The 27237-nt window shown below is 36.2% G+C and overlaps 1 protein-coding gene and 1 long non-coding RNA gene across 5 annotated transcripts; one reads left to right on the forward strand and one right to left on the reverse strand.

The window, feature by feature from the left end:
• Positions 1-3122: 3122 nt before the first annotated feature.
• On the reverse strand, positions 3123-26726 carry LOC123682074. Of its 3 annotated transcripts, XM_045620469.1 has the most exons (6): positions 26600-26726; positions 25356-25454; positions 11156-11257; positions 7076-7195; positions 3479-3586; positions 3123-3371 (listed from the first exon to the last, which is right to left on the reverse strand). In XM_045620469.1, the coding sequence occupies exons 1-6, from the start codon at positions 26655-26657 to the stop codon at positions 3205-3207; spliced, it is 654 nt and encodes a 217-aa protein (XP_045476425.1). In that variant the 5' UTR covers positions 26658-26726; the 3' UTR covers positions 3123-3204. The 3 variants fall into 3 exon arrangements, with proteins under 3 accessions (XP_045476425.1, XP_045476427.1, XP_045476426.1); XM_045620471.1 differs by lacking the exon at positions 7076-7195; XM_045620470.1 differs by lacking the exon at positions 25356-25454 and having other exon boundaries at positions 26600-26700.
• LOC123682076 lies at positions 13057-15222 on the forward strand. 2 transcript variants are annotated; one of them, XR_006747772.1, is made up of 3 exons: positions 13057-13138; positions 13228-13652; positions 14937-15222. It is a non-coding gene; the product is annotated as an uncharacterized LOC123682076 (long non-coding RNA). The 2 variants fall into 2 exon arrangements; XR_006747773.1 differs by having other exon boundaries at positions 13058-13138; positions 13231-13652.
• Positions 26727-27237: the final 511 nt, after the last annotated feature.

Below are 27237 nucleotides of genomic sequence, written 5' to 3' on the forward strand. Positions count from 1 at the left end.
TTTAACAGTAACTAGTTTCGAATGCAAAATCGTAGGAATTATTCCATATGTTGAATGTCTAAACATCGGCTTCCGAATAATTCGAAAGCGAAGATACTATTGTTTTTCATTAGTGTGAATTTTATCCCACTATCAATGGTGTAATAAGGAATTAGGTGGACATTGGTTGGACTGCCATGTGCTATTTATTATAAGGAGGTTCGGTAAGGGCTGTTTGGAGATTTTTATTACTGGTAATGGTGACGAAAGCACTGAGCGGAACAACCTTATGTTGTTTTCAAGAATCAAGGATGAAATATAAAAGGGGGCAAGAAAACTGGGCCGAATTGCCGCCCCTCAAATAGAGGCGCCTGAAATGGTCGCTTCGCTATTTCACCCCTAATGCCCGCCACCCACGAGGCGTTTTTTCGAGCGTTTGGAAGCAGGCGTCGAAGAGATTCCAGTCGGGCAGTCAAGTTCATTCTCTAATTTACAGTCGTGCGGCCGTGTCCCGAGCTGTCTGATTGTTAAATTATCCGAACGCTCGACTATGGGAGCCTCGTGAGTGGCCGCCTTAACGCCAGCCCTATAAGTAATCATCGACAAAATTCTACTTGTCACATCAACTGGTATTTTCGTTAGTCTGCCACCTTTCAATAAATTAAAGAATGAAATCGAATTATATCAAATTCTCGTAATTTTTAAACAGAAACGAATAGAAAACTATTCAGAATGAGCACATCTGTCATCTATCAAAGTTTGCCATAGAGCTTGTAGAACACCCTGTATACTTTCGAGGATATAGACAATTGAAATTTAATTTCTCTGATAATTTTGAAACTACTGTTTGCTAAAGATATGATATTTTGTATTTAGTTGAAGAATTAGGTATATGTCAAGCTATACAAAAAAATTCATGTTTATAACGTTATAACAGGTGTTTTTTTTCAAGGTATATAACTTTAAGTTGGCATTACTGTTCAAGATGGCGACCGATTTGACAGCTGTCAAGTGATTTATTCTCAATTTGGTTGGGCAATTCATCATGAATAGACTCATGCCTGAACAACGCTTGCAAATAGTGCAATTTTATTTCGAAAATAATGGTTCTGTGCGGAATACGTATCGCGCACTACGTCCATTTTATTTTGATTAGCGATGAAGCGCACTTCTGGTTGAATGGTTACGTCAACAAACAAAACTGCCGCATTTGGAGTGAAGCTAATCCTCAAGTGTATGTCGAAACACCGTTACATCCAGAAAAACGACTGTTTGGTGCGCTTTATGGGCTGGTGGAATCATTGGTCCGTACTTCTTCAAAAACGATGATGGCCAGAATGTTACAGTCAATGGTGATCGGTCAAGACTATAGAGCCATGATTACTAACTTTTTCATTCCTGAATTCAACAACCATGATATCACGAACTGTGGTTCCAACAAGACGGCGCAACATGTCACACAGCTCGTGCCACAATCGATTTATTGAAAGACTTGTTTGGTGACCGCCTAATTTCATATTTTGGACCTGTGAATTGGCCTCCAAGATCTTGATTTGGTGATTTAACACCGCTAGACTACTTTCTGTGGGGCTATGTAAAGTCATTGGTCTATGCGGATAAGCGACAAACCCTTGACCATTTGGAAGACAACATTCGCCGTGTTATTGCCGATATACGGCCACAAATGTTGGAAAAAGTCATCGAAAATTGGAAGTCCAGATTGGAATACATCCGAGCCAGCCGTGGCGGTCATGTGCCTGAAATCACATTTAAAATGTAATGCCACAAGATTATCTTGCGGATGAATAAAATTCATGTCAATCGAATAATCCATCGTTGTTTCATTGCAATTTAAAGTTGTTCTATAGCTCTTTAAAAAACACCCTTTACAAGTAGGCATAATAAAAGATATAATTAAAATATTTAAAAAATTTGTCCATTTGAATCTTTTTTCTTGGAATCTACAAATGAAAAACAAAAAAAAACAAATAAATGCTGCGTTTTCTATCCATGAAGTCGACCCCTACGAAAACCAGAGTTTTTGTTTTTTCTTGCATCTTGTCATTTCTTTGACTCTCCGAAAGAGGAACTTATGCAATTACAAAAACTCAGGGCCGGCGTTAGGGGTGAAACAGTGAAGCGACTGTTTCAGGCGCCTCTATTCGAGGGGCGAGAATTAAGTCCAGTTTGTGGCCGCCTTTTCATATCTCTGAAAAAATATGGTCTAGATTTTTAAAAACAACATGAGGTTGATCCGCTCCGCAGAGTTTATCAACAATCCCTGCAATAAAAATCTCCAAACCGTCTTTCCCAAGCCGCCTGTTCAATAAATAACACATGGCAACCCAATCAATATAAGCAGCATTGCCTATTGCCCTAATTGAAAGAGGAATGAAATGTATTTCACAAAGACGAAAAACAACACTATCAGCGGAACACATGTTTTAAATCCCATTTAGTTTTCGAAGCTTTATACGTACGCTGTATATTGTGAAAGTGAATATCAGATATTACTTACGCATTGTTCATCCGCGTCGTAGAAATCCAGGAATAAATCAAGATACCTACAGCGTAAGTAGCTGTTTTATTTAATTGAAAAACCTTAAAAAACTGGCAAAATATTTTATATTGAAATAGTTCAATGTTCTTCATTCACTAGAATTTAATTTTTTTTGAGCAGATTACTAGATTCTTCATCGGAAGTAGAAAGCTCTGTATTTTCATTGGAGCAGGTGATGTTTTTTGGAAGAGGGGGTTATGGAGGTGGTAATATTGTTATTGTCACTTTTTCAGCAGGAGCGCTAAAAAATTGTTTGCTTCAGGCGCCAAAATTGCTCGTGCCGTCCCTGCAAAAGCTCAATTATTTTTGCCCCTGTAACAATTGCATGGCTGAATTTTTGAGTAAATAATTTTTTATTTATAATATTTTATCGATGAAATTCATTTGAACGTTACATACTCCGAGAAAGTGAAATTTACTGTTATTTTCTTGTTGATCTCCCTGTGGTGACTCTGCAATCCTGTAGATTGACTTCCTGCGGCCTTCTGGGTAAGGCCACAATGTCTGTTCCAAAACTAATTAGGCCATAACTTCGAGGTAAACAATATTGGAATTGCATTGAAGAGAATATTATGTAGACAGCTGTGAATATTTGTTTTATTTTGCGATGTTTTCCCCAGGAAAAGATTCACAAATATATTATCAAAAGAATAAATTTTAATGCTTTAATTATCGATAACTGGTTTCTGGCAGCGGAAAGAACACTCTGTCACTTGGCAACATTTTTTTTCATCTGGACATTCGTAGTCATAATGACATTCTTGATCTATTCCAATGATACATCCCAAATCAAATAACATGTTTTTTCGAGTAGGGCATTTTCCTTCTTTATCTGAAAATGTAGAATTTGATAGAATGAGAATTGGAAAATTAAAACATAACTAAGTAATTTATCAGAACGGTTGATTGGCCTGAAAGAAAAATACATTAAATGCTTACTTTCTCTAGACCAACATTTTTCTATCAGGACACATTTGAGGAACCTAGTATGGGTGCAGGTGCAATTGAAGCAATTGTCTATAATGCTGTCGCCCTCATTGCATATACCTATGAAATAGAAGTCATTAGTCATAATTTTAATTGCTTATTTTCATTGATACACGATAATTTTAAGAAAGTGCTACAATATATAATGCTGATGACTCCTCTTCTATCACAGAAGTTCTACACACTTTGAAAATAAGAAGAAAATCAGAATTTAAGATGCATTCCAGATAGTTGCGTGTTACCATAGTATAAGGAATGGAATCCTTTCCTTATACTATGGTGTTACACTGGAGCTTCATGCAGTTTCGAACTCAGGAATAATAATTAGGAATTTGGCGTTTAACTGCTGTCAGTGCATGAAATGATTTATCGTTTGCTTTAATACTATACTATTACCTAATTACCTATAATGTAAAAAGTGATCTGTCTAGATCGATCTATGAGTTAGATAGATCAGTTGGCAAGGCAAATTAGGAAACAAGGTAGATTAGGGAAAAAGGTAGATTCATTGGCAACGTAGATTTGAAGGTAAAGTAGATTTTTAGGCGAAGTGGATTTGTAGGCAAAGTGGATTTGTAGGCAAAGTAGATTGGTGGACAAAGAAGATTAATTTATTGGCAAAATAGATCTGTGGGGGAGTAGATCTATCGTCAAGATATATGAACTAGGTAGTTCTGTGGTGTGCACTGTATCAATCATTTGAGGGAACCTGGAAAGAGCTTCAACAAAAACTATTAGATGTAAAACTTTGCTTTCGCCGTTTTGCAATATATGGCTGTAGCGTGGTAGACGAAATAAATAGAACGTAGATGTCATACAATAAGCTTAGGTCTTTGTAAAAATAACGCCATCGAAATATCAGTCGATTTGTGTCTGCATAATAAATTTATTCCCGATTAAACATGTCAGCTTACGAGCCAAATTCTTGTCATTCGCGGGCGGTTTTAATTTTCTGCTTTAATATGAAGAAATCTACGGCTGAGGCTTATCGAAAGCTCTGAAATACCTATGGTGAGACCGATATTAGTGGTTTCAACGCTTCAAGAATGGCGATTTTGAGGTCAATGACCAAGAAAGAGAAGAGAAAAGGTTTTCGAAGATGTAGAATTTAAGGCATTACTTGATCAAGAATCGTGTCAAACGAAACAAGAATTGGCAAGATCATTGGGAGTGACGCAACAAGCCATTTTAAAACGCATGAAAGTCATGGGAATGATTCAGAAACAAGGAATTTGGGTGCCGTACGATTTGAAGCCGAGATATGTTGAACGGCGTTTGTTTGGTTGTGAACAGCTGCTTGCAAGGCAAAGACGTAAGGAATTTCTGCATCGCATTGTGACTGGAGTCAGCACATCATGATCAGAAAATCATGGGGATATCCTAGCCATGCTTCCACGTCGACTGCCAAACCGAATATTCACGGTTCCAAGATTATACTCAGTGTTTGGTGGGGCCAGCTCGGTGTAGTGTATTATGAGTTGTTGAAACCGACTGAAACAATCACAGGTGATCGTTATCGAACGCCATTAATGCGTTTGAGCCGAGCATTGAAAGACAAATAAAATAACGAGAGACATGATAAAGTGATTACAATACTTTGAATCATAAATATAATATAATACAGTTTTTCACAATGAAGCCTCGAATTTCGGAATGAATCACTGAAAGCAAAGTTGTACGCCTTTGTACAATATTCTCTCTATACACCGAGATCGAAAGTTCTTAACTAACAATCTTAAAATCTCAAGTTTTTGATATCTTGACAATTTGTCCTCCTTACTGGAATACTGCATAATTAAAGAGAGCTTCATGTAGCATAGGATTGTTTTTTATGTATTTCATTAAAGTTATTCATTCGAGAATTTGGTGGTTATACTGCCATCAAACTCAAAATACGAGGGTGAATCGAATATGAAAGAGACTTAATTTTTTTGTGATTTATTTTCATTTCGAACGCAAAAAAGAATATAGTTTATTTTTCTACATAATCTCCTGATTTGGAAACACATTTTCCCATCGGATAGACAGCTTTCCAATTCCTTCCACGTAGAAAGATGCAGGTCGTGTCTGCAGCCAATTGCGCACGTAGGCTTCAACCTCAGCATCACTATCGAATTTTTGGCCTCCTTGAGAGGGTCGAACACATGAAGGCCACAGGGTGACAGGTCTGGACTGAAAGGAGGGTATTCCAATGTTCCCACCCCAGTTGCTCCAATTTTTCCCTAGTCAAGGCTGCTGTATGGGGGCGAGCATTGTCATGGAGAAGAACCACCTCCCTGATCGACAAACGTGACTTGGTTTTCACTGGTCCAGGTTCTCCTTGTTTTCCCCATTCCATACTCGTTTGATTAAACTCTTGGGTGTAGTGGTGCACTCATGTTCCATCACAGGTGATAATGTGAGTGAGAAATTGATCTCTTTGTTCCTGAAATCATGCAAGTTGACGCCCACACACATGAAGAATTTGTTTACAACACATTGCGCAGTTGAAGGAGGTACCTCTTCGCCGACATCGTGATGGTGGACACTGAGAGGGGCAAGGAGATAAGCCCACGTGCTTCCCTAACTCCTGACAAACTTACCCAACAACAAACAAAGTTCTTCCCCCACTATCGTGCCTGACGGGCGAAAAGTCTCGTTTATAAAGGGTGTTTTTTTTAGAGCTATAGAACTTCAAATTGCAATAAAACAACGATGGATTATTCGATTGACATGAATTTTATTTATCCGTAAGATAATCTTGTAGTATTACATTTTAAATATGATTTCTGGCATATGGCCTCCACAGCTGGCTCGGATGTAGTCCAATCTGGAAGTCCAATTTTCGATGACTTTTTCCAACATTTTATTCCGTATATCGGCAATAGCACGGCGAATGTTGTCTTCCAAATGGTCAAGGGTTTGTGGCTTATCCGCATAGACCAATAACTTTACATAGCCCCACAGAAAGTAGTCTAGCAGTGTTAAATCACAAGATCTTGGAGGCCAATTCACAGATCCAAAACGTGAAATTAGGCGGTTACCAAAAGTTTCTTTCAATAAATCGATTGTGGCACGAGCTGTGTGACATGTTGCGCCGTCTTGATGGAACCACAGCTCCTGGATATCATGGTTGTTCAATTCAGGAATGAAAAAGTTAGTAATCATGGCTCTATACCGATCACCATTGACTGTTACGTTCTGGCCATCATCGTTTTTGAAGAAGTACGGACCGATGTTTCCACCAGCCCATAAAGCGCACCAAACAGTCAGTTTTTCTGGATGTAACGGTGTTTCGACATACGCTTGAGGATAAGCTTCACTCCAAATGCGGCAGTTTTGTTTGTTGACGTAGCCATTCAACCAGAAGTGCGCTTCATCGCTAAACAAAATAAAATGGACGTAGTGCGCGATACGTATTCCCCACAGAACCATTATTTTCGAAATAAAATTGCGATCGGTCGCCATCTTGAACAGTAATGCCAACTTAAAGTTATATACCTCGAAAAAAAAACACCCATTATTTGATACATCCTCGTACTTATCTAAACATAAACCATTAATTATTACCTCCTCTTGGATTGAAGCAGTTGGAGTAAGCCACACAAGCTGTTCGACCGCCTTGGCAAATACAGAGTGTGCACGAGTCATAAAAAAATGTATCTTGATCGCAAGCATGTCCTCTCATATCTGAAAGATTATATTCTGTTGAATGAACAAAGATGAAAAATAAACACATTCCTAATAAAAGTCAGGAGCTTTCAAATGCTTTTTTTCAAATCTCACCTACTCATGTCATTTGTTCACGAAAACAGGGATTGGGCCATGGAATCACTTTCTGGAGAAGTATTCCATAGGAAAGCAAGTCATCTTCAACAAACGAATAAATCTAGAGAAGCACTGACTTTTTGAGCTTTTGAGTGCTCATTCATTTTTTGGACACCACAGAATTGTCGTATTATGCGATATATGATTTATTATGATGTCATCGTTTATTTAATCTAGATCCATACCCGAAATTTCAGCTTTCTAGGTTTCCAAGTACCGAACTAGTATCTCATGATTTGGAAATAAAGAGCTATTATTATTATTAATATTAACTGATGAATGATGGAGCTGTTTTGCACAAAACGAGAAGTAAATCAATCAATTACTCGAAAAACGGCAAACCGAAAAAATAACAATATAGAGGTTGTTCCATTTGAGATATCGAAGTTGGTAATACTTTTTGATATAAGCGGCAACACTGCAGCGCTGAAAATATTTCAGATCGATAGAGCAAGGAACCAAATTTTCAATAAAATCGTACCTTCCGTTCTCCGTAAAAGTCGAGGGTACCATCGACCGTGGCCCACCCTGTATATCAATGAGTGTTTTATATCACCAGTTTAAATATACCACATAAAGGATATTGTAAGTGATTTCTTATTAACAGGATTTACTGAATTTGATCTGAAGTAATACTCCTATCCTTTCAACTCTTTATACCTGATAATACTTCTGAAGCAACATTGAAGAGACCAGCTGGAAACTTTCAGATGAGAACTTACAAACTGTTACTTAGTCTATTTTATTCAAAATTTATATCATAATTTTTCATTTTCATTTTCATTAGTGGTTTAAATTCGACTGCGGATTCACAATTTTACATATAGGTACAAATTGAATTTAAACCTAGTCCGACTTTTTCACGGTTTTTGTAACACGATAAACATGAAATTATGTGTGAAGGTCGATTCATATTATCCGACACGTATTCTATATAATCTGAATCACATGCTGTATCATGATACTAATGAAAAGAAAAAATTTGGAGGGCAATTGCCGACAAATTGCAATTTATTCACTTTTGAATTTATCAGAAAAACAATTTGACAGAATATTATACAGGGTGATTCACCGGGATGGCCTATTGAACGTTTATGGAAAACTATCAATAATTTTTAGCTGAAAATTTGCATGTTGGGGTTTGAGACAATAATCTTTCCCCCTAAAATATTTTCAGATCTCTACAACTTCCGGTTATACCGGAAACAAACTGCTACTTCCTTATTTCAAATAGCACACCCAATATATTATTGCATCATTAGATAGCTTTTTTGATGGCAATTTCGGCAATATGCCCTACCTTGGGTAAAAACTCAACGGTTCATGAGTTATTGGGATTCTTATGAAAAAAATGCTGGAGATGAGGACTCACATTTTTTTGAATATTTCAGCAGAAAAAGCTTTTTTCGAGAAAATATTTTTCTTTTTCGATTCTGCAAATACGTAGAAGTATTATAAGACTGTTTGCTGTTTGAACCAAAAATGTACAGGGTGTTCATAAGAAGATCAAGAACTTGGACAACACAAATTCATCAAAACTTAAGATTTTCAAATTAGAACCTATATTTTTCATTTTTTCAGTCGATTCTACGTACAAAAATAGTGGGGTTACTTAAGCAAACCCTTTACCTAAAATGAATACTTCAACAGTACGTTATGTTGCCACATATGTACACCATAGGATGTTGTTAAAATAATTTTTGTGTATTATGTATTAGAGGATACTTTTCTGGGAGTATTCCTGTTTGTATCCCGAAACTGAATAAATAAATAAATAAATAAATAAATAAATAAATAAACAGTTATCGAGGAAGAACTTTAAATGAGGAAAAACCGCTATTTATGACAGTGTGAATAACTGTCTGTGACTTCCGGAAAACACAGAAAGAAACTAAAATTCGATGTTTGGATAACTAAAATTTACATTTCATAAATTTTAATTAATTTTTCGTTGGTATTGTTGAGAAATCCATAAACCATCAGTACAATTTTCAATTACGATTACAATTCTTGGTATGTCAAATTTAGTTTTGGAAACATCGAATTTTAGTTTTTCCTGTGTTTTTCGGAAGTCACAGACCACTCAACACAGTTATAAATAGCGGTTTTTCCTCATTCAAAGTTCTTCCTCGATAACTCTCAAAGTATTCATTTTAGGTAAAGGGTTTGCTTAAGTAACCCCTACTATTTTTGTACGTAGAATCGACTGAAAAAATAAAAAATATAGGTTCTAATTTGAAAATCTTGAGTTTTGATTAATTTGTGTTGTCCAAGTTCATGATCTCCTTACGAACACCCTGTACATTTTTGGTTCAAACCGCAAACAGTGTTATAATACTACGTATTTGCAGAATCGAAAAAAAAAAAAATTTTCCCGAAAAAAGCTTTTTCTGCTGAAATATTCAAAAAAATGTGAGTCCTCATCTCCACCATTTTTTTATAAGAATCCCAATAACTCATGAACTCATGAAGCTATCTAATGATGCAATAATATACTGGGTGTGCTATTCGAAATGAGGAAGTAGCAATCTGTTTCCGGTATAACCGGAAGTTGTAGAGATCTGAAAATATTTTAGGGAGAAAGATCATTGTCTTTCCAGGCGCGGATCCAGGGGGGGGGGAACTGGGGGAACGTTCCCCCCCCCAAATGGCCCAGGCACCTCTTAAATTTTGCCGGCCCTCCTAGAATTTGGCATAATAAGGCTCAAATAATTACAAGATCAGCAAAAATTTCACCTTGTGAAAACCCATATTAAAGAACGCCAAAAAAATGACGTCCCAAAATGGCGGAAGTGCCTGGGGTCCACATTTTCAGTATGTAAAAGTTCCCCCCCCAAAAGTGGGTCCTGGATCCGCGCCTGTGTCTTTCAAATCCCAATATGCAAATTTTCAGCTCAAAACTATGATTAGTTTTCTATAAACGTCTAATAGGCCATCCCGGTGAATCACCCTGTATATTATTGCCACTCAAGTCTACCTGGAAACGATTGAAAAAATGTTTTGAAACTGTTCCGTACAGTGAATGCTCCTAATGAATTACTACCGCCCTGTCTGTCTAGAACAGATCGATAAATTTCGATTCATTTTTATTTTCAACATGTAGTGAATATCCTGAATCAGCCCCAATAAAATTATGTAATATTCACATAATATATTCAATTTTCAAAATAATTTGGTCCACGAATTCTGGTTTTAAGTATCTGAATTCTTCTATTAAAAATACGAAATAGTTGAGAGAGAATCCTAAAAGCATTTTCTACCACTGTTCTAGCTTTTGATAATCTGTAGTTTCTCAATGTCCATCACATCGAGTTCCTGTATATGCGGTCTCATCACATAAGTCTTCAAATGAAACGCCTCATCACCAACTATAACATGTGGCACTTTCTCTGTCATGCCTGGTCTTCTAAATAATAAAGAGCTTCTTTTTCTATTTCAACATTTTTTCACAATTCGTCCACTGCTTGAATAAAACTAAAACGCTCCTTGAATGAGTATATGAACGCGCTCTCCGTTCCGAAAATCGATACGCTTGGTGTCTGAAACGATACGTGTCGGACAATATGAATCGCTTGAAATTCAGCTTTTTCAGATGTAGAGAACGCATTGAGTATCCGTTACTGTGAAATTACCGGGATCTCAATATTTCGGGTTCCGCATGTGCGGTTTTCATTCAATTTGGTATGTATATGAAGGTTAGGAGAGGAGAGGTTCCATTTCAGTTTTATCGAATATAGGGTATGCGTTTAGAATGCCTGAATAACCATTGATTTATTTTGCTTCATGCCGTTCACTGAAATGCAATCGAGTTGGAATACCTACCTTTTTGAAATTCTATATCCACACAAACGGAATGTTGTAATGGGCGATCGCAATAACATCTCTGTTCGTCAGACATCCATATCATTTTCGACGGACAAACAGCTGAAAAAGATATAGAGGGTTATCCGTTTTGTGGTTGCGAAAGTAAAAGTTAATAAAACACACTTTCATTCAGAATATCGATCAAATTTTCATTTCACTATAATTCTCTGACCTTGCCATTATGTGTCAAATAAAAATCATTCAAATGTCCTCCACGTAATCTCTTACAGAACTCGATTCTTGTGAGATAGTTTTGGATGACTCGTCGGGAAATATATCACCAATAACTTGAGGAATGTTGTCTTATAGATCTTCAATGGTCTGAGGATTAGGTATCGGCATAAACACGATTTTTGCATAATCTCAGGGCCGACGTTAGGGGTGAAACAGTGAAGCGACTGTTTATTTCTAAAAAATATAGTCTTGATTCTTAATAACAACATGAGGTTGCTCCGCTTTGCTGCGTTTATCAACATTCCCTGCAATAAAAATCTCCAAACCGTCTTCACTAAACCGTCTGTTCAATAAATAACTCATGGCAACCTAACCAATATAAGCAGTATTACCTATTACCCTAATTGAAAGAGGGATGGAATATATTCCACAAAGACGAAAAACAACACGTCGAATTACGTGGAAGTTGTTTACACATTCAACATATGGATAATTCCTACGATTCTGGATTCGAAACTAGACTGATAAATGCTTAAAATGTTTTCAGCCGAACATATGATTTTAATCCCATTTAGTTTTCAAAGCTTTGCAGACCTTACCGCCCTTTGTTTCTTGTTGTGTGATAGGTAATCTTTCATCGATCGTACGCAGTGTCTTGTAAATGTGAGAATCAGATATATTACTTACGCATTGTTCATCGGCGTCGAAGAAATCCAGGAATTCATTGTAGGTAAAAATGTCCGAAAAAAAGAAACCCAGTGGAAACGACTTTAGAAAGAAACGATAAGCAAAAACGCTAGAGAAATCAAAAATGGTGGGGGGTGGTGTTATTGATACTTTTTCAGCAGGGGCGCCAAAAAATTCTTTCCTTCAGGCGCCAAAATTGCTGGCGCCGGCCCTGCATAATCTCACAAAACAAAATTCAAAGGCGATAAATCGCAATATCTTAGAAGCCAATTCAGATCGCCGAATCGAGGAATTACGCGTTCTGAGAATCAGGGTCGGCGCGAGTAATGGCGCCTGAAGCAAATAATTTTTTGTCGCCCCTTGCTGAAAAAGCATACACATTAACATGACCTTAATATAATAATAATAATAATAATAATAATAACTTTAATCGACTTTAAGGAAAGTCGATAATAATATTTATTGCCATCAAAAAAAATTGTAATTACATGACTCGTCAATAAGAACGTAAATACAAGTATATAACAAACAAATCTAAAATCTATACAAGATACCTAACACTTTAAAATTTAAAAGGATTTTACAATTATATTACATTACCCAGTCAAAAAATTCATTAACATAATAGATAGTTTTCTCCAACAAGAGGTTCCTAACTTTTCGAGTGAAACTTCCATGAGGTAAGTTCTTCAGATTGTCCGGAATGTTATTGTAAAATCTTAAACACCAGAAATTAACTGCGACTTGCGTTGTTTTCAGTCGATGATATTCTACCACCAAATCATTCCTCTTTCGCTAATACTGAGATTCATCGACACATATGCTTGATTGTTTGAAATTAATATTTTGTATTTGCTCTTTCTCAAAAGAATATATATATATATATATATATATATATATATATATATATATATATATATATATATATATATATATATATATATATATATATATATATATATATATATATATATATATATATATATATATATATATGGGTGACAATCGCCATTTCTCAAGAATTTTTCCCTATTGCCATGGACGTATTTCAGACACTCCAATATATATACAGACGTTACGGTAAGTATTCTTTCTCTCTTAAAATATTCTCGACAACTTGTTATCTTAGATATGCCACATAAAATTCTAAGAGCTTCCTTCTGTTTCAGAAGAATTCTACTCAGTCCAGGACTATGTCCCCATAATATAATGCCGTAAGTCGCAATTGAATGAAAATTGGCATAGTAAGTTGTCTTGCAGATGCTTCCTGTGCTGATCTCCTTCATACGTCTAACAGTAAACAGAGCTGTTGATAATTTACCGGTCAAAGTTGTTATGTGGCCATTCCAGCTTAGGTTATCCTGAAAAGTTATCCCCAACAGATTCAAAGATCCCGCTTCGTTGTCACCCAATACAAACTTCAGCTTTTGTGTCTTTGTCATGTTCACTCTCAGTCCATTGACGTCAAACCAGTTCTCCGCCGATCGCAAAGACGCTTCCGACTGCTCCCTCAAGACATCACGGTTTGGTGCGAAATTTAAAATGCTGGTATCGTCGGCGTATAGAGAAATAGCACCAGAGGAAACATTCGCTGGTAAGTCGTTGATGTATATCACGAAAAGAAGAGGCCCCAGAATGGAGCCTTGTGGTACACCCATATTAACACTTCTCTCATCTGAAATACCATTTTTCCATGTAACAATTTGACTCCTGTCTGTCAGATAAGAATTGAACATTCCAAGAGCCATGCCTCTCACTCCATAGTATTCCAATTTCACCAACAATATCTCTCGCACAACACAATCGAAGGCCTTGCTGAGATCCAAGGCCATCACTTCAGATATTTGTTTTCCATCTAAAGCCTCCGAAATTCCCACCACAAGCTCAATCAATGCTGTAGCAGTAGATCTTCCAGGTCTAAATCCATGTTGTGAATCACTGATTGCCCCCTGCTTGTCAAGAAACGCAAGCAATCGACTCTTCAACACCTCCTCCAATATCTTCGACATGGCCGGTAAAATGGAGATCGGCCGATAATTGTTACAGTCATTTATGTTTTCTTTTTTGTAAATTGGGACTACCCTGGCCACCTTCAATCTTCGAGGAAATACACCCTGAACAATACACATATTAAAAATCTCGCAAAGAGTGGATGAAACAATAGGAAATACCCTCTTCAATATTTTAACGTTCATCCCATATATACCTGAAGACTGTTTATTTTTGAAATTCAAAACGATCTTCGTCAACTCCTCCAGTGATACAGGTCTCAAAAACAAGGATTTATACGTTGGTGAACTCACCCTATGAAATATGAGTAATCGCCTTGCCTCCTCCTCTGAAGATGCACATTGGGCAGAAACTGTTTCACCAACCCCCGCAAAAAAATCATTCATTTCATCAGTGGTCAAAGAACTCTTATTTTCAACATTCTGCCTAGATTTACCGGTATTCCGTCTAATAAGCTCCCAGATTGTCCTCGATTTATTCTCTGCAGCCTCTACAAACCTAGCACTCCTAATCTTTTTGGCGTTCCCATAGCTGTTACGAAGGGCCTGTTTGAGAATAGACAGTAGTTCATAAGAAGGTTTATCTTTTTTAACCTGATGTATCGTCTGGGCGGCATCAACTGCTCTCTTGAGACCGTCAAGGTCTGATTTGGTACGGGGACGACTAGGACTGTGGCCACTTTGGATGGTAACTTTGGGAAAACACATATCAAAATTGCGCTGAAATTCGTCATGAAAGTTTTCATAGTATTTTTCAGCATCTTCGTTTTTCAGATTTCCCCAGACAATGTTACTCAGGCATTCACAGAATTTTTCAACATTCTCATCAGATATTACATGTTTCACTACAACTCTTTCTACCCTTTCAGGTTCCACGTGATCCAGCACAATCTCCTGAGCCATATGGTCAGAGAGATATGGCTCAGTAACTTCAAAACGGTAAGTTGAATCTTCGAAATTGGTGACAATATTATCAATACATGTGCGTGAACTAGATGTAACTCGACTTGGCTCATCAAAAACAACACTGAGACCATATGAACGAAGTAACTCTATTAGTTCCCTTCTATCTTTACTCTCCTTGAGGAAATCTACATTGAAGTCTCCCAAAACACAAACAGGACTATGATCTGTACTCTGTACCTGGTTTAAGCTCTCGTTGAGTATAGAGAGGAAACATTCGAAATTACCGATTATTAACCTATCAATCGATAATAAATTAGTAGGATCCCACTACAGGATAAGAACTTCTGAATGACGGCGAAAACTACTTAAGGTTAAGAAAAATTTGTTCTGCTGAAAACATTTGGCATTTAACAAAAACTAGTTTTGAATGCAATATCGTATGATTTTCCATATGTTGAATGTGTAAACATCGGCTTCCAAATATTTCGAAAGTGAAGGTAATGATGTTTTTCGCCTTTGTGGAATACATAATGGTTTCATTCCTCTTTCAATGAGGATATTACAGAATTTTTGTTTATATTAGGTGGGCTTCCATGTTTTATTTATTATACAGATCGCTTGGCGAAGGCGGTTTGAAAATTTTTATTAAAGGATATGTTGACAAACGCTGCGGAGCGGAACAACCTCATGTCGTGTTTAAGAATCAAGGATGAAATATGAAAATACGGCCATCAAACTGAGCCGAATACTGTTTCACCCCAAACGCCGGCCCTGCTGGGAATTGTTCTTGCAATAAAGCCAAAACGGGCCGTATTGTGTGGCTCTTTGGTTCTTCGCATCATCTTGCTGAAACCACATCTCTCCCAATTCCATATCATTAATTTCAGGGGCAAAAAAAATCGGTACCTAATCATTTGGCTAGAGCGATGAGAATTAACGATTTTCTTCTTTTTCTTAGTGCGGCGCTCATCCAGCCGAACTGAGACTCAGTGGCCCATTGTTCATCCGCATCGTTCTGAGATGAGAGAGAGAGAGAGAGGTGAGACTCAGATCCTTAGAAATGCAGACAAAAATGTCGCGAGCCCTCTCACCATAGGAATAGTAGGTGTTAGATTTCCTAGATGTGTTAACCTTAACCCAATTGAGTCACCACAGTTGAATAATATGTGTTCGACCGTTTCATCAGTGCTCCTGCACCAGCGGCATAGAGAGCAGCTCATCAATCCCATTCTCTTCAAATGTTTATTGAATAGGTGACCAGTCAATGCGCCGTTTACCAGACTAAGTTATTTCCTCTATAGCAACAAGAGTCTTTTGACCTCAGGGCACGAGGACGGTCTCTCAATGAAAACCTCGATCACCTTAGCCTATCTCCTGTGCTCCATTCCGAGAAAAATTTCTTGTTCAGCCAACTCCTGAAGAAGCTTCTGACAGATATGCGACAGATTGGCAACGTAGGCTCCGGACCTACAAATGCTGCTGCGTATGGGCCGAACATCAGATTACTTTCAAAAAGTAACCAGCACCCAGCTCACGCAGAGCTTTCCTGCACTCCTCTACTTATAAAGAGTCAACTCTAACGTCGGATAGAGATTTCAGAGTTCCCTGACTGTCGCAGCATATGTAAATGTGCTCGCCATTGTATCCAACGGTTTTAGTGACGCCTTTTTTATTTTGGAAGAAGCAGGGGCCAATCCCTCTACCAGACCGAATGGAATAGCCTCTCAGCAGTTACATAAGGGTTTTCAATTCCCCATTTGTCAAAATATACATCCAAATGCAAATTTTATCTCAATTGGACCTACTATTTCGAATTTAATACAAATGAAAAACTTCGAATCGCCATATTTACAGAACCCCTAGTCAGATTTTGCCTAGTAACGAACGCAACCGTGACAATCGAGATCCGAACTACACTTTGTCACTTATTTCAAGTTTCAATAGATCCTTCCGTGTGATAGTAGGTAGGTAATAATAATAATAATGAACCTATCCATATTATTAAGGATATACTGAATTTAAATAATGCAAAACGATATTGAGTTTTTTATTTTCAATTACTGAAATCGTTCATAACATGAATTGTTCTATATTTCACATCGAGTGAACTCCTTTCACAGTTCAACCAAATTCTGAGGTGAACTTTGCATCAAATAATTAATGGCGAATATTTGAGACGACAATTTCATTATTACCAGACCTCTAGAAGGTCAGACGAATCGATATTATTTCGTCTAAGACCTAAAGCAAAGAAAATTGGGCGAAGGGACAGGTTGGTTTTGATTTGATTGAGTTGGTTATTAATTTCGGTGTAAACTTCGGTTTCTCAAATTCTTCGCATTTTTTCGACAATTTATAACTCCCCATAGAATGTTAATGACCTTTCAACGAGATTGATATTTTATGAAAATATGCACAAATAGGTACTCATAGAAGTGAATTTCTCTGCATGCATTAATAGAATTAATAGAAATGAATTTATTGAAGAACATGGAACTGAAATTCATGTCAAAATCATCTTTTATGGGCTACTAGTATTATTATTAGCCCTGAGTTTTAAGAAATACTTGAATGAATTTGACACCCGTTGGACTTCTAGTTTGTGAGATATAGCATTTTGAGTGTAGATAACTTGTTAGTTGTGTTAGTTGAAAAAATTTGACAAAAAAGAATTACATATGTTAATAAAGCATTGCTTTTTGAAACCCTTCAATATTATGTCAGCTTATTCTGTAAACAAACACAAAACCAATCACTACACCTTTACGGGGAGACAGAGTTTTTGTAGGGGTTTATCTGTGTATCATACGTTGAAATGTGTGATGCCCCGTTCACATTTACTCTGCTAATACTGAGAATAATCTACACATACTTTATTGTTTGAGGATAATATTTTTTACTATTGCCCGCTTCTTTCCACCAGAACTTTTTTTTTGCTGAACAACTGGTAGTTCAAAAGAAATGTGAAAAGAAACTCTGGTCCAGTACTACAGTTTTTTGTTTCTTGTCTTTTCTTGTCAAACAATTCTTCAGTAAACCTCAGAAAAATTCAAATAATTATAAGATCCAGTAAGCTATGATAAATAAATTGAATATAAGTTTTGGTAGTTATTTACCCAATCTGTAGAGAATAATAATAAAGGTTCGATAAACTGTTATGAGCTCCACAAAAAAGTAGGATATAGATAATTTCGAATAAAAGTCAGCTTTTTCAGATAAAGAATACGCTCAGAGCATGAGGGATTTTCATATCTCTCGTTCTACATGTGATGTTAATGAAAAATTACATGAATATTCAGATCGGACAGTAAGTGCCACTTTTAGTTATTTCAGATGTCTTGCTCATGCGCAAACTTGAATAATGATATTTCGCGTTCTACTAGTTCGATATCAATGGAATTTGTATAGGTATTCTGCTTGAATAATTCCAGGAATTTCCGATTTCTCTGCGCTAGTTCACCGAATATACAGGTGTTCCTGAATTGGAGGTACAGACGAATATGACAGATTCCTCGAATCATTTTAAGGAAAAAATTCCTTCGAACATAGGCCCACAAACGCATTGTTTTCGAGATGCAGGCTGCTAAAATTTTTAGTAACATGTAGTTTTGTCGTTTCTACTACCAATTTCGAGAAAAAAATTCCAAACAATTCTCTAGTAATCCTTAGGAAAATCCAAATTATTATAAGGATTCAGTTAGTAAGCTGTGATGAATATTTCAATCATAAGTTTTGGAACTTCTTCAACCAATCTTTAGAAAAGATTGATAAAAATTCGATAAACTGGTATACTCATCACAAAAAAGTAGGGCTACAAGAAACAATCTGTATATCGAAAACAAAGCATTTGAGGGCCATGGATATAGGACATTTTCCTTGAAATTATCTGAGAAATTCTTGTAATTCCATTTGAAGAAACACCCGGTATATCATTTCCTCATAATGTCTGTTATTTTCGCATTTTGAACTGGGAATTTTCTCAAACTATAAGGTTTGACTAACTGATGACAAATTTGTTCTCAAATTTGATTCTATCCGTCTGGCTAAACATCTGTAATCATGGCTTAATATATTTGTGGTTTATTACGCTCTACGAGTGTAAATTTTTTGGTGGGACGTCCTCAACAAATGTTAAAGGAGCTCCTCTTAACACCGTCCTTTTCTATTGCACCCACAGAGGTCGCTAGCTAGCTCGTGAGAGGTCTAAAGGGGCGCCACCGATTCTTGAGAAGACCTGTGACAACGCCAGGCAGTGGTGAATCGGAACATGCAATGCTATAATGGTGGAGGAGGAGAGGTTATTAGGGTGAATCATAATCACTCAAATTTTCTTTATCTCTAAAACTATAATTATTTAAATAACCAAGAAATATATTATATATAGTGGAATTTAACGAGCTCTGCGGGGTAACAATAAACTTATCAGGGAAATATTATAGTTCTTTACTGTGGTAACCTCCAGTACCGTATCTAGGGCGTGGCAAAGGTGGCATTTGCCACGGGTGCAAGGTCTGCAGGGACGCCCAAAAATATCACTAGAAGAAAATATTGGAGCACCAGACATAATAATTCGAAAGAACACAACTCGGTTTTCATGTACCTATACGCCTCGCAACGAGCAATGCCGAGGAATCTAGAAACCAAGGACAGAGATCTTTCTTTTTTCTTGGGGGGGTTTTCGAAAAAAAAATTCTTTTTACAACAACGTTTACTCATATCTGTAATGTGAGAAAAAGAGGTTTGATAACGAAGTTGGAACTTAATTACTCAAATTATTTTTTTTTTATTACCAATTCGATTGTTCTCACCTTATACTGGGTTTTCCTAAAACGGAGTTACGAAAGATAATATTCCTTGGATATTTAAAAAAAAAAGTTCCATAAACATGAGCCCGCAAACGCTTTGTTTTCGAGATACAGGGTGTTTCTTGTATATTCATACTTTTAAGTGATGCTTATATTTATTATTATTGTGGGTCATAATGTACATATTGGGATTAATAAACCTTATTATTATTATTATTAGTTTATCGGATCTTTATTAATCTTCGCTACAGAATTTGTTGATGAGTACCATAAGTTATAAATAATTTATTCATCACAGCTTACTAACTGGATTTTAATAATAGTTTGGATTTTCCTAAGGATTACCAGAGAGCTGTTTGAATTCGTTTTTCGAAATCGATAGCAGATACGACAAAACTACAACAAACCAAAAAGTGTTGTACTAGACCAGAGTGTCTTTTCACATTTTTCTATAGAACCAGTGCTTCACCAGAAAATATTTCTGGTGGAAAGAAGCAGGTACCCTTTCGGAAAAAATATCACCCTGTAGATTTGCATACAAAATAAGCATATCACGAAATGAAAACTTCAAATCGGAAGATTTATGCCAATTCAAGTTAAATATCCTGTGAAAGGAAGGTGCTATGAGAAAAAAACTTTAACACCGGTATCTCAAAACCAAAGCGTTTGCAGATTCATGTTATAGGACATTTTCTCAAAATGATCTGAGAAATCTGTCATTTTCATTTGTACACATTAGGAACACCCTTTAGATATAATCAATTCAAAACTGATATCTGCACAATTAAATTGCAATTCGAATGAATCATAATAAATTGTATTATACGGCCCAGACAATTTTCCGATGCGAATTACTCAGTTCAGTATTTTGATAACTACAGTATTGAAATTTTATGATGAGAATGAAACAAAAAACCGAAAACAACGAGTAAGTGCATACCGATTACGAATGCAAAATTTACAGATGGCAAATAAGGGGCGATACCGACAAAGCGGTTAGATACAGAAAAATAATAAACCTCGGACATAGATGTGCTCGTAGTGCAGTAAAAGTACTCATCTTGAAAGCGATAATAAACTCATAAACCGTAAAAGGGTCCGATTTTGTACTCCGTGTCGATTTAAGAGGAAAGTAAAATGATTATTGGTTCTTTTTATGGAAAAATTTTCGTTTTTCGTCTTTGCGAGAATTCTGAAATTTTATATTTTGGAAATATTGCATGGGGTGAGGGATAATTACCACCCATTTCTACGCCCTTGCTGGAAACATTGAAAATATTGCTAGCCTTCCCTAGAATTTGCGTACTAAGCATAAAATAATCACAAAATATATGACTTAAGTTATGAACAAAAAAGTACCATAAGGAAATATAATCGATGAAAAAAAATCTTCGAAAATGGGGGGCGCTGTCTAAGATATTGCCACAGGCGCAATAGTACCTAGATACGGCTCTGGTAACCTCTGTGAATAATGAAATACCTAAATAATCAAAAGATGACAATGTGTAACTTTCAAATAATTCGCTCAGATTTGAATGAATTGTAGGTAGAGAGAAATGCTCTTACAGAGAAATAATATGGTAGAATTTATAGTTAATACTACTTATTGGATCTGAAATTACTCATAGTTCCCGTTTACTAACTCGAATTTGAACTAGTTGAGTTCCTATGTATGAACTACCTAACGCCTAAACATCTCAGCGGCCAGATTACAACTTCGATTCCTGGTCCTCGACTCGAACACTGCGGATGCTGCTCCACCAATACTCAATAATCCTCTACTCTGTTCCGCAGGGATTGACGATCAAGGGGATTCATTCAATTTCTCTAGATTTCTGGACTTGAAAAATTCGAAGATACTTCTCCAAAATTTATACAATAATAATCCAGCACGTCGTTTACGACATAACTCAGCTTAAAAACGTTGTAAAAACGGAAAAAGCAAATGACAGGATAGAGAAAGAAACCAGAAACACATATGTTAAGTACCGTCGCCAAATTATCCGCAAATGCGATAAGGAAAAACCTCCATGATGTTTCCAAATTTTGAATTGAGAATTTTCCATTCAATCTATTTGGGCTATTTAATAAATTGAAATTACTTCTCTTCGATAAGAAACTCCGTTTTCATTCAGCTGACTTACCTCTATTCTATACCAATTCTCATAATCTATGTAAACAAGAAGGCCGACCGAGCATCGAGTGCTTTCAGAAAATACACTAGTGGAATAAATCACAGGATCAAAATAAAATTCGAAATTTTAAGTGGATTTTCAAATGGCTGTATTTTCGATAACAATGGTCGTATCTCAATCTGAAAAAAAATTTTTGAATTTTTGAAGCTTGAAGTTCATAGTTTAGAGATCTCATGATGAAAAAATTTTTCAAGCAACGTGTACCGCTCAATCCCAATGAATACAGTATCTAAAATTATTGCGAAATTTTTTCAGTTTTGGAATTTTTTTCCAACTTAAGCACTGTATGGATGAGATAACTTGTTCATTCAGCTTCAATATCCTTTTTTCAAAATTTCGATATGAACACTTCTCACTGACATATCGAACTTTGAATTGAAAAGGACATTTTTGTCTTCAACCATGAATATCTCACCAATCAATGATTGCACAGAACATTTGAGGGATAGTTTGAAATCTTGAATGAATTCTTCACAAGAAGTAGCTATTGGATTTTCGGAAAAAAATTATTTTCGGTCTCTAGATTAATTTGAAAAATTGAAAAAAAAAGATCTTTCGGAGGCTTTTTAGATAATCAAGCGCTGAATCGAAAATATCGAAAAAACTATCAATGTTAAGTATGCGTTTTACAGTTCAATATCACCACAAATATCCCAGAGAATTTCAATTCCATCCATGGAGCGATTTTTTTGTTTCATTCGATCGAATTTACAAAAAAATATCCATGTAGTGGTTAAGTTAGAAAAAAAAAATTCAAGTCCGTATGCCAAATATAAAAAATAAAAAATTTCGCAGAAATTTTAGATACTGTATTCATGAGGATTGGGCGGTACACGTTGCTTGAAAAAATTTTTCATCATGAGATCTCTAAACTATAAACTTCAAGCTTCAAAAAGTTTTTCTTCAAATTGAGATACGACCATTGTTATCGAAAATACAGCCATTTAAGAAACCGCTAAAATTCGAATTTTATTTTGATCCTTCAATTTATTCCATTAGTATATTTCAGGGTTGTGTAACTTCGATAACTTCGAACCACTGATGGAACCATCAGTATGGAAACTTAGTGATTCCCGTCGTATACACCTCCTACCTCCATAGCGAAGCGTTGTGACTTTAGTGTAAGACGGTTGAGTTTAAGTCTCAAGCAGTGCCGTTTTGACAAGAATAGCGCAGAGTGCCATATATCGACTAACAGTGACCACAACTGTGGTCTGTGATGGACCTTTAAATTACAGTCATTAAAGTTTTCTGTATTTCTTCGAGATTGTTCCTGTACTGATTTCGTCTCAATATCTGTAGTTTTTTTTTTATTTCAGCAGGGAATTGCCTCAAAGGACTCACTGGTGAGTCATTCTTGGCAGAATACGTAGTTGTCCGGCTGTATGGCTGTTAACACAATAACTCTCGAATCCGAATATCGAACGACGCGGAGTAGTCCGTTCATAGGCATCATCTGAATTGGGGTTCCGTAAATATGACCGAAATGTTGTTTTCAATCACCGTGAAGATCCATGATGATCGCGTTACCTGAACCATAGAAAATATCAGGAGCTTTTTCTGCACTTGTTTATTTATGCGTTAATGGCGCTCTTGGAGACAACATAACTGTGCATAGGTATAATATTGGCTGTCATCAATTAATCGCATCTGCAATCATTATGTGGATGTTATCTTCGATTTTATAATTTCTACTGATAATAATTAGAATGATATTCCCACAAGTTAGTTATGTGGAGAACCGAAGCTGTGTTCGTCACTCAAGAACAACTGTGAATATTGCTTCTGTAGACCGCAGTGTTGAGGAAAACCCAAATTTGTTGATTTTTTGCCGATATGGGTAATTAGGCATTCCCCCAACAAATGTACCCCGTATTGTTCAAAAAGATTTAAGGCATTCAACAAGCTCAGTCAACATCTTAGAAATTAGGCTATGATAAGTGGTTTTTAATGACCTCAATTAAAATATATGGTTGTAGACAAAGATATCTCAAAAAGGCGGCGCTACGTGCCACAAAAGCAATGAAAGAATCGCAATTTTGCGAAAAGTTTTATTTCTCGAAGAGGTAATTGCAATTGAACAACGATGTCTTGTGATTATAGACCCCTTTAGACCACGTGAAAGATAAAGACTATGCCATTACTTCACAAACGATTCCTACAATGGCAAATGTGTAAATTGGTGATGGAAAATTTCATGGCAGAATATGGTGCTGCAACCATAGCTATTGGTATGATATCGTGTTCTATCGTTAATTGTATACCATTGATTCCTCCTAAAATATACTTCTTTTATATCAAAATGCACTTTAGTTTCAATGCCCTTGTGGAAGGACTTTCACCACTCCTCAAGGATATCAAGTCAATATCTGAATTTGTTTTTGTCAGAAAATAACTCTGCTTTTTTTGCATGTCATTTGCAAGATTTTGTCGAAGCATTTAAGAGAAACAGGTCCGTTTTGTATTGTTACTGTATGTCGATTGATATCGATATAAGTTATACATCTCAAGATATATCTCAGATATCCCGAATACATCTTGGAACTGCTTTGGATATTCTGGGACATCCCCAGATATCCTATGACATCCCCAGCTATTCTACGACATCCCCAGATATCCTACGACACCCCCAGATATCCTACGACATCCCCAGCTATCCTACGACATCATCAGATATCCTACGACATCCCCAGATATCCTACGATATCCCCAGCTATCCTACGACATCCCCAGATATCCTACGACATCCCCAGATATCCTACGACATCCCCAGCTATCCTACGACATCCCCAGCTATCCTACGGCATCCCCAGCTATCCTACGACATCCCCAGCTATCCTACGACATCATCAGATATCTTACGATATTCCCAGATATCCTACGACATCCCCAGCTATCCTACGACATCCCCAGATATCCTACGACATCCCCAGATATCCTACGACATCCCCAGATATCCTACGACATCCCCAGATATCCTACGACATCCCCAGATATCCTACGACATCCCCAGCTATCCTACGACATTCCCAGATATCCTACGACATCCCCAGCTATCCTACGACATCCCCAGATATCCTACGACATCCCCAGTTATCCTACGACATCCCCAGCTATCCTTCGATATCCCCAGATATCCTACGACATCCCCAGATATCCTACGACACCCCCAGCTATCCTACGACATCCCCAGCTATCTTACGACATCCCCAGATATCCTATAAGACATCCTTTGATTTCCCTAGATATCCCCAGCATTTTAACCCTCATTTGATAATTATACAGAATCTATTCTATTCTATCGATCGATTATTCAAATAATTCTTTCTATAATCTGGAATACAAGACAAGAAATGAATAAGAAATATAAAATATTACAAACCTATGGAGTTACAGGAATGTACCTCACATTTGGGCTTTTGATTGATGTTGCATTTACATTTTCTGCACTTTTCATACCATGTTTCTCCCACAATGCAGTCTGAAAACAAAGCGTAATTCTGGACTGTAATTAATGTGAAAAAAAATTGATAAACGTGAACTGACATCTATTTAAATAAAAACAAGGTCGAAGGGGGAATTTGTTTGCTTTCCATCTTGTGGTGAGGCTATTCTGCATCATAATCCTACCAAGATATCTTGAATTAGAATATCATACGTACTAAAGTTACCTCTATAGGCTTAGACAAATTTGATATTCTTTTATGTTCAGATTATATTTTTGAAGAGAATACATGCAATATATTATAACCCTAATATCTTAAAGATTACTTTTTATTTCTCCTAGTGCAGTTGGATATTATTTGGTAGCATTCAGTATTATACAAAATAAAAAATCTTGGAACTCGATAGTTTTCGAATCATGAATGGACTTTTTGCAAACACTGGAATAGTTATTATGATATGAGCTCGGAAATACATATGATAATGAAGTTTAGTTGCTTTCAACACAACCCAACCTAATATAATATTCTATTAAATACTAGAATAGTATACAAGTTACAGAATGGGGGGAATATTGTCGAAATTCAATGAAAAATTCAAATTATACTTCCTAGTGACTTTTGTATTGTATCTTGGCAGTTGGTGACTGTTACGAAAATTGACAGATTACGGAGTTTGAATTTGAATCGTACGTTTTGAATATTCGAATAATTCGAAATTACGCATTAAATTCAAGAATTATGTGTGACGAAATCGATTCAACACCACCTGAATTTAAAGAAATTGCGAATTATGCTGCAAATCATTTCACTATATCCAAATTATACATTATGTTGAAAATTATTGACGTTTGTTGAAATTTGATAGGATTGGAAGGCAGTAGAGACAACGACAAAACGAAAAATAACACTTGACAACAATGCTGTAATGAGTTCATTACAGCACTGTTTTTAGAACTGTAATGATCTCATTACGATACTGAAATAGAGAAATAAACATAATGAACAGAGGCTCACTAGAGATTCTGTGTTCAATATGTACCTACATATTGAACACAAAATTATAGCGTTTTTATATTGAATTTGAATATAGAAGTCTCGTTGTGATTTTTCATTGGAATAAAATCACTTTCAAAAATCATTGAGTTCAGATTTTTAAATATTGAATAATGTGAAATCTCACCTGAGAAAAGGTACTGAAAAAACTGAACAAATACAAAAGTCATCAAAACTCTTCTCATGTTTCAAAATAAAACTACCATGAATAACTGTAGATGAAAAATGAATCATTTGCACGGTTTTACAAGAACAATACCTTCATTGTTTCGATATACGATAAGAAAAATTGATATAAATTAATCATAATGGTGCAGACCGCAGAACTGATGAGCTGAAGGAACTATAAGAAACATTCTTTGAATTCAGTTTAATGATTTTCTTATACAGATTGGCCACTTTTTTAATGGGATTGTATTGGTAACTTTAAAACCATAAGAGTTAGAAGGTCGGTCAAATGGAGAAAAAGTTGCATGCATAGAAGCATTGTCAAGCAGTCCAAACGAATCGAGATTATCAGGGCCGGTTATTGAGATATCATAAGAAAAGTAAATTTTGTCATTTTAATTTTTCATTTTTTTCCACTTTATTCCAAATATTATCAGAAAATTTTACAGGAATTTTTTATTCGACGACTTCTCAAAAACCCAATTTCATTGGTTTACCAAGCGAGGTTTGGGCAGAGTGTCGTGTAGAATAATATTTCTCAAAGTATGAGCAATATTGAGTAAGCTATGAAGAATACGCTACTTTCCACAGCAGTTG

The sequence above is a fragment of the Harmonia axyridis genome, chromosome 6 (genome assembly GCF_914767665.1).
Source record: "Harmonia axyridis chromosome 6, icHarAxyr1.1, whole genome shotgun sequence".
Classification (NCBI taxonomy): Eukaryota; Metazoa; Arthropoda; class Insecta; order Coleoptera; family Coccinellidae; genus Harmonia; species Harmonia axyridis.

Bases quoted from the DNA above. Each gene is read 5' to 3' on its own strand.
- LOC123682074 (XM_045620469.1), bottom strand. From the start codon at position 26,657: ATGAGAAGAGTTTTGATGACTTTTGTATTTGTTCAGTTTTTTCAGTAC. The intron at 11,258-25,355 runs GTTTGTAATATT...TATCTTTTTCAG, and splicing joins ACATTCCTGTAACTCCATAG to CTGTTTGTCCGTCGAAAATG. The intron at 3,372-3,478 runs GTAAGCATTTAA...CTACATTTTCAG, and splicing joins AAAATGTTGGTCTAGAGAAA to ATAAAGAAGGAAAATGCCCT.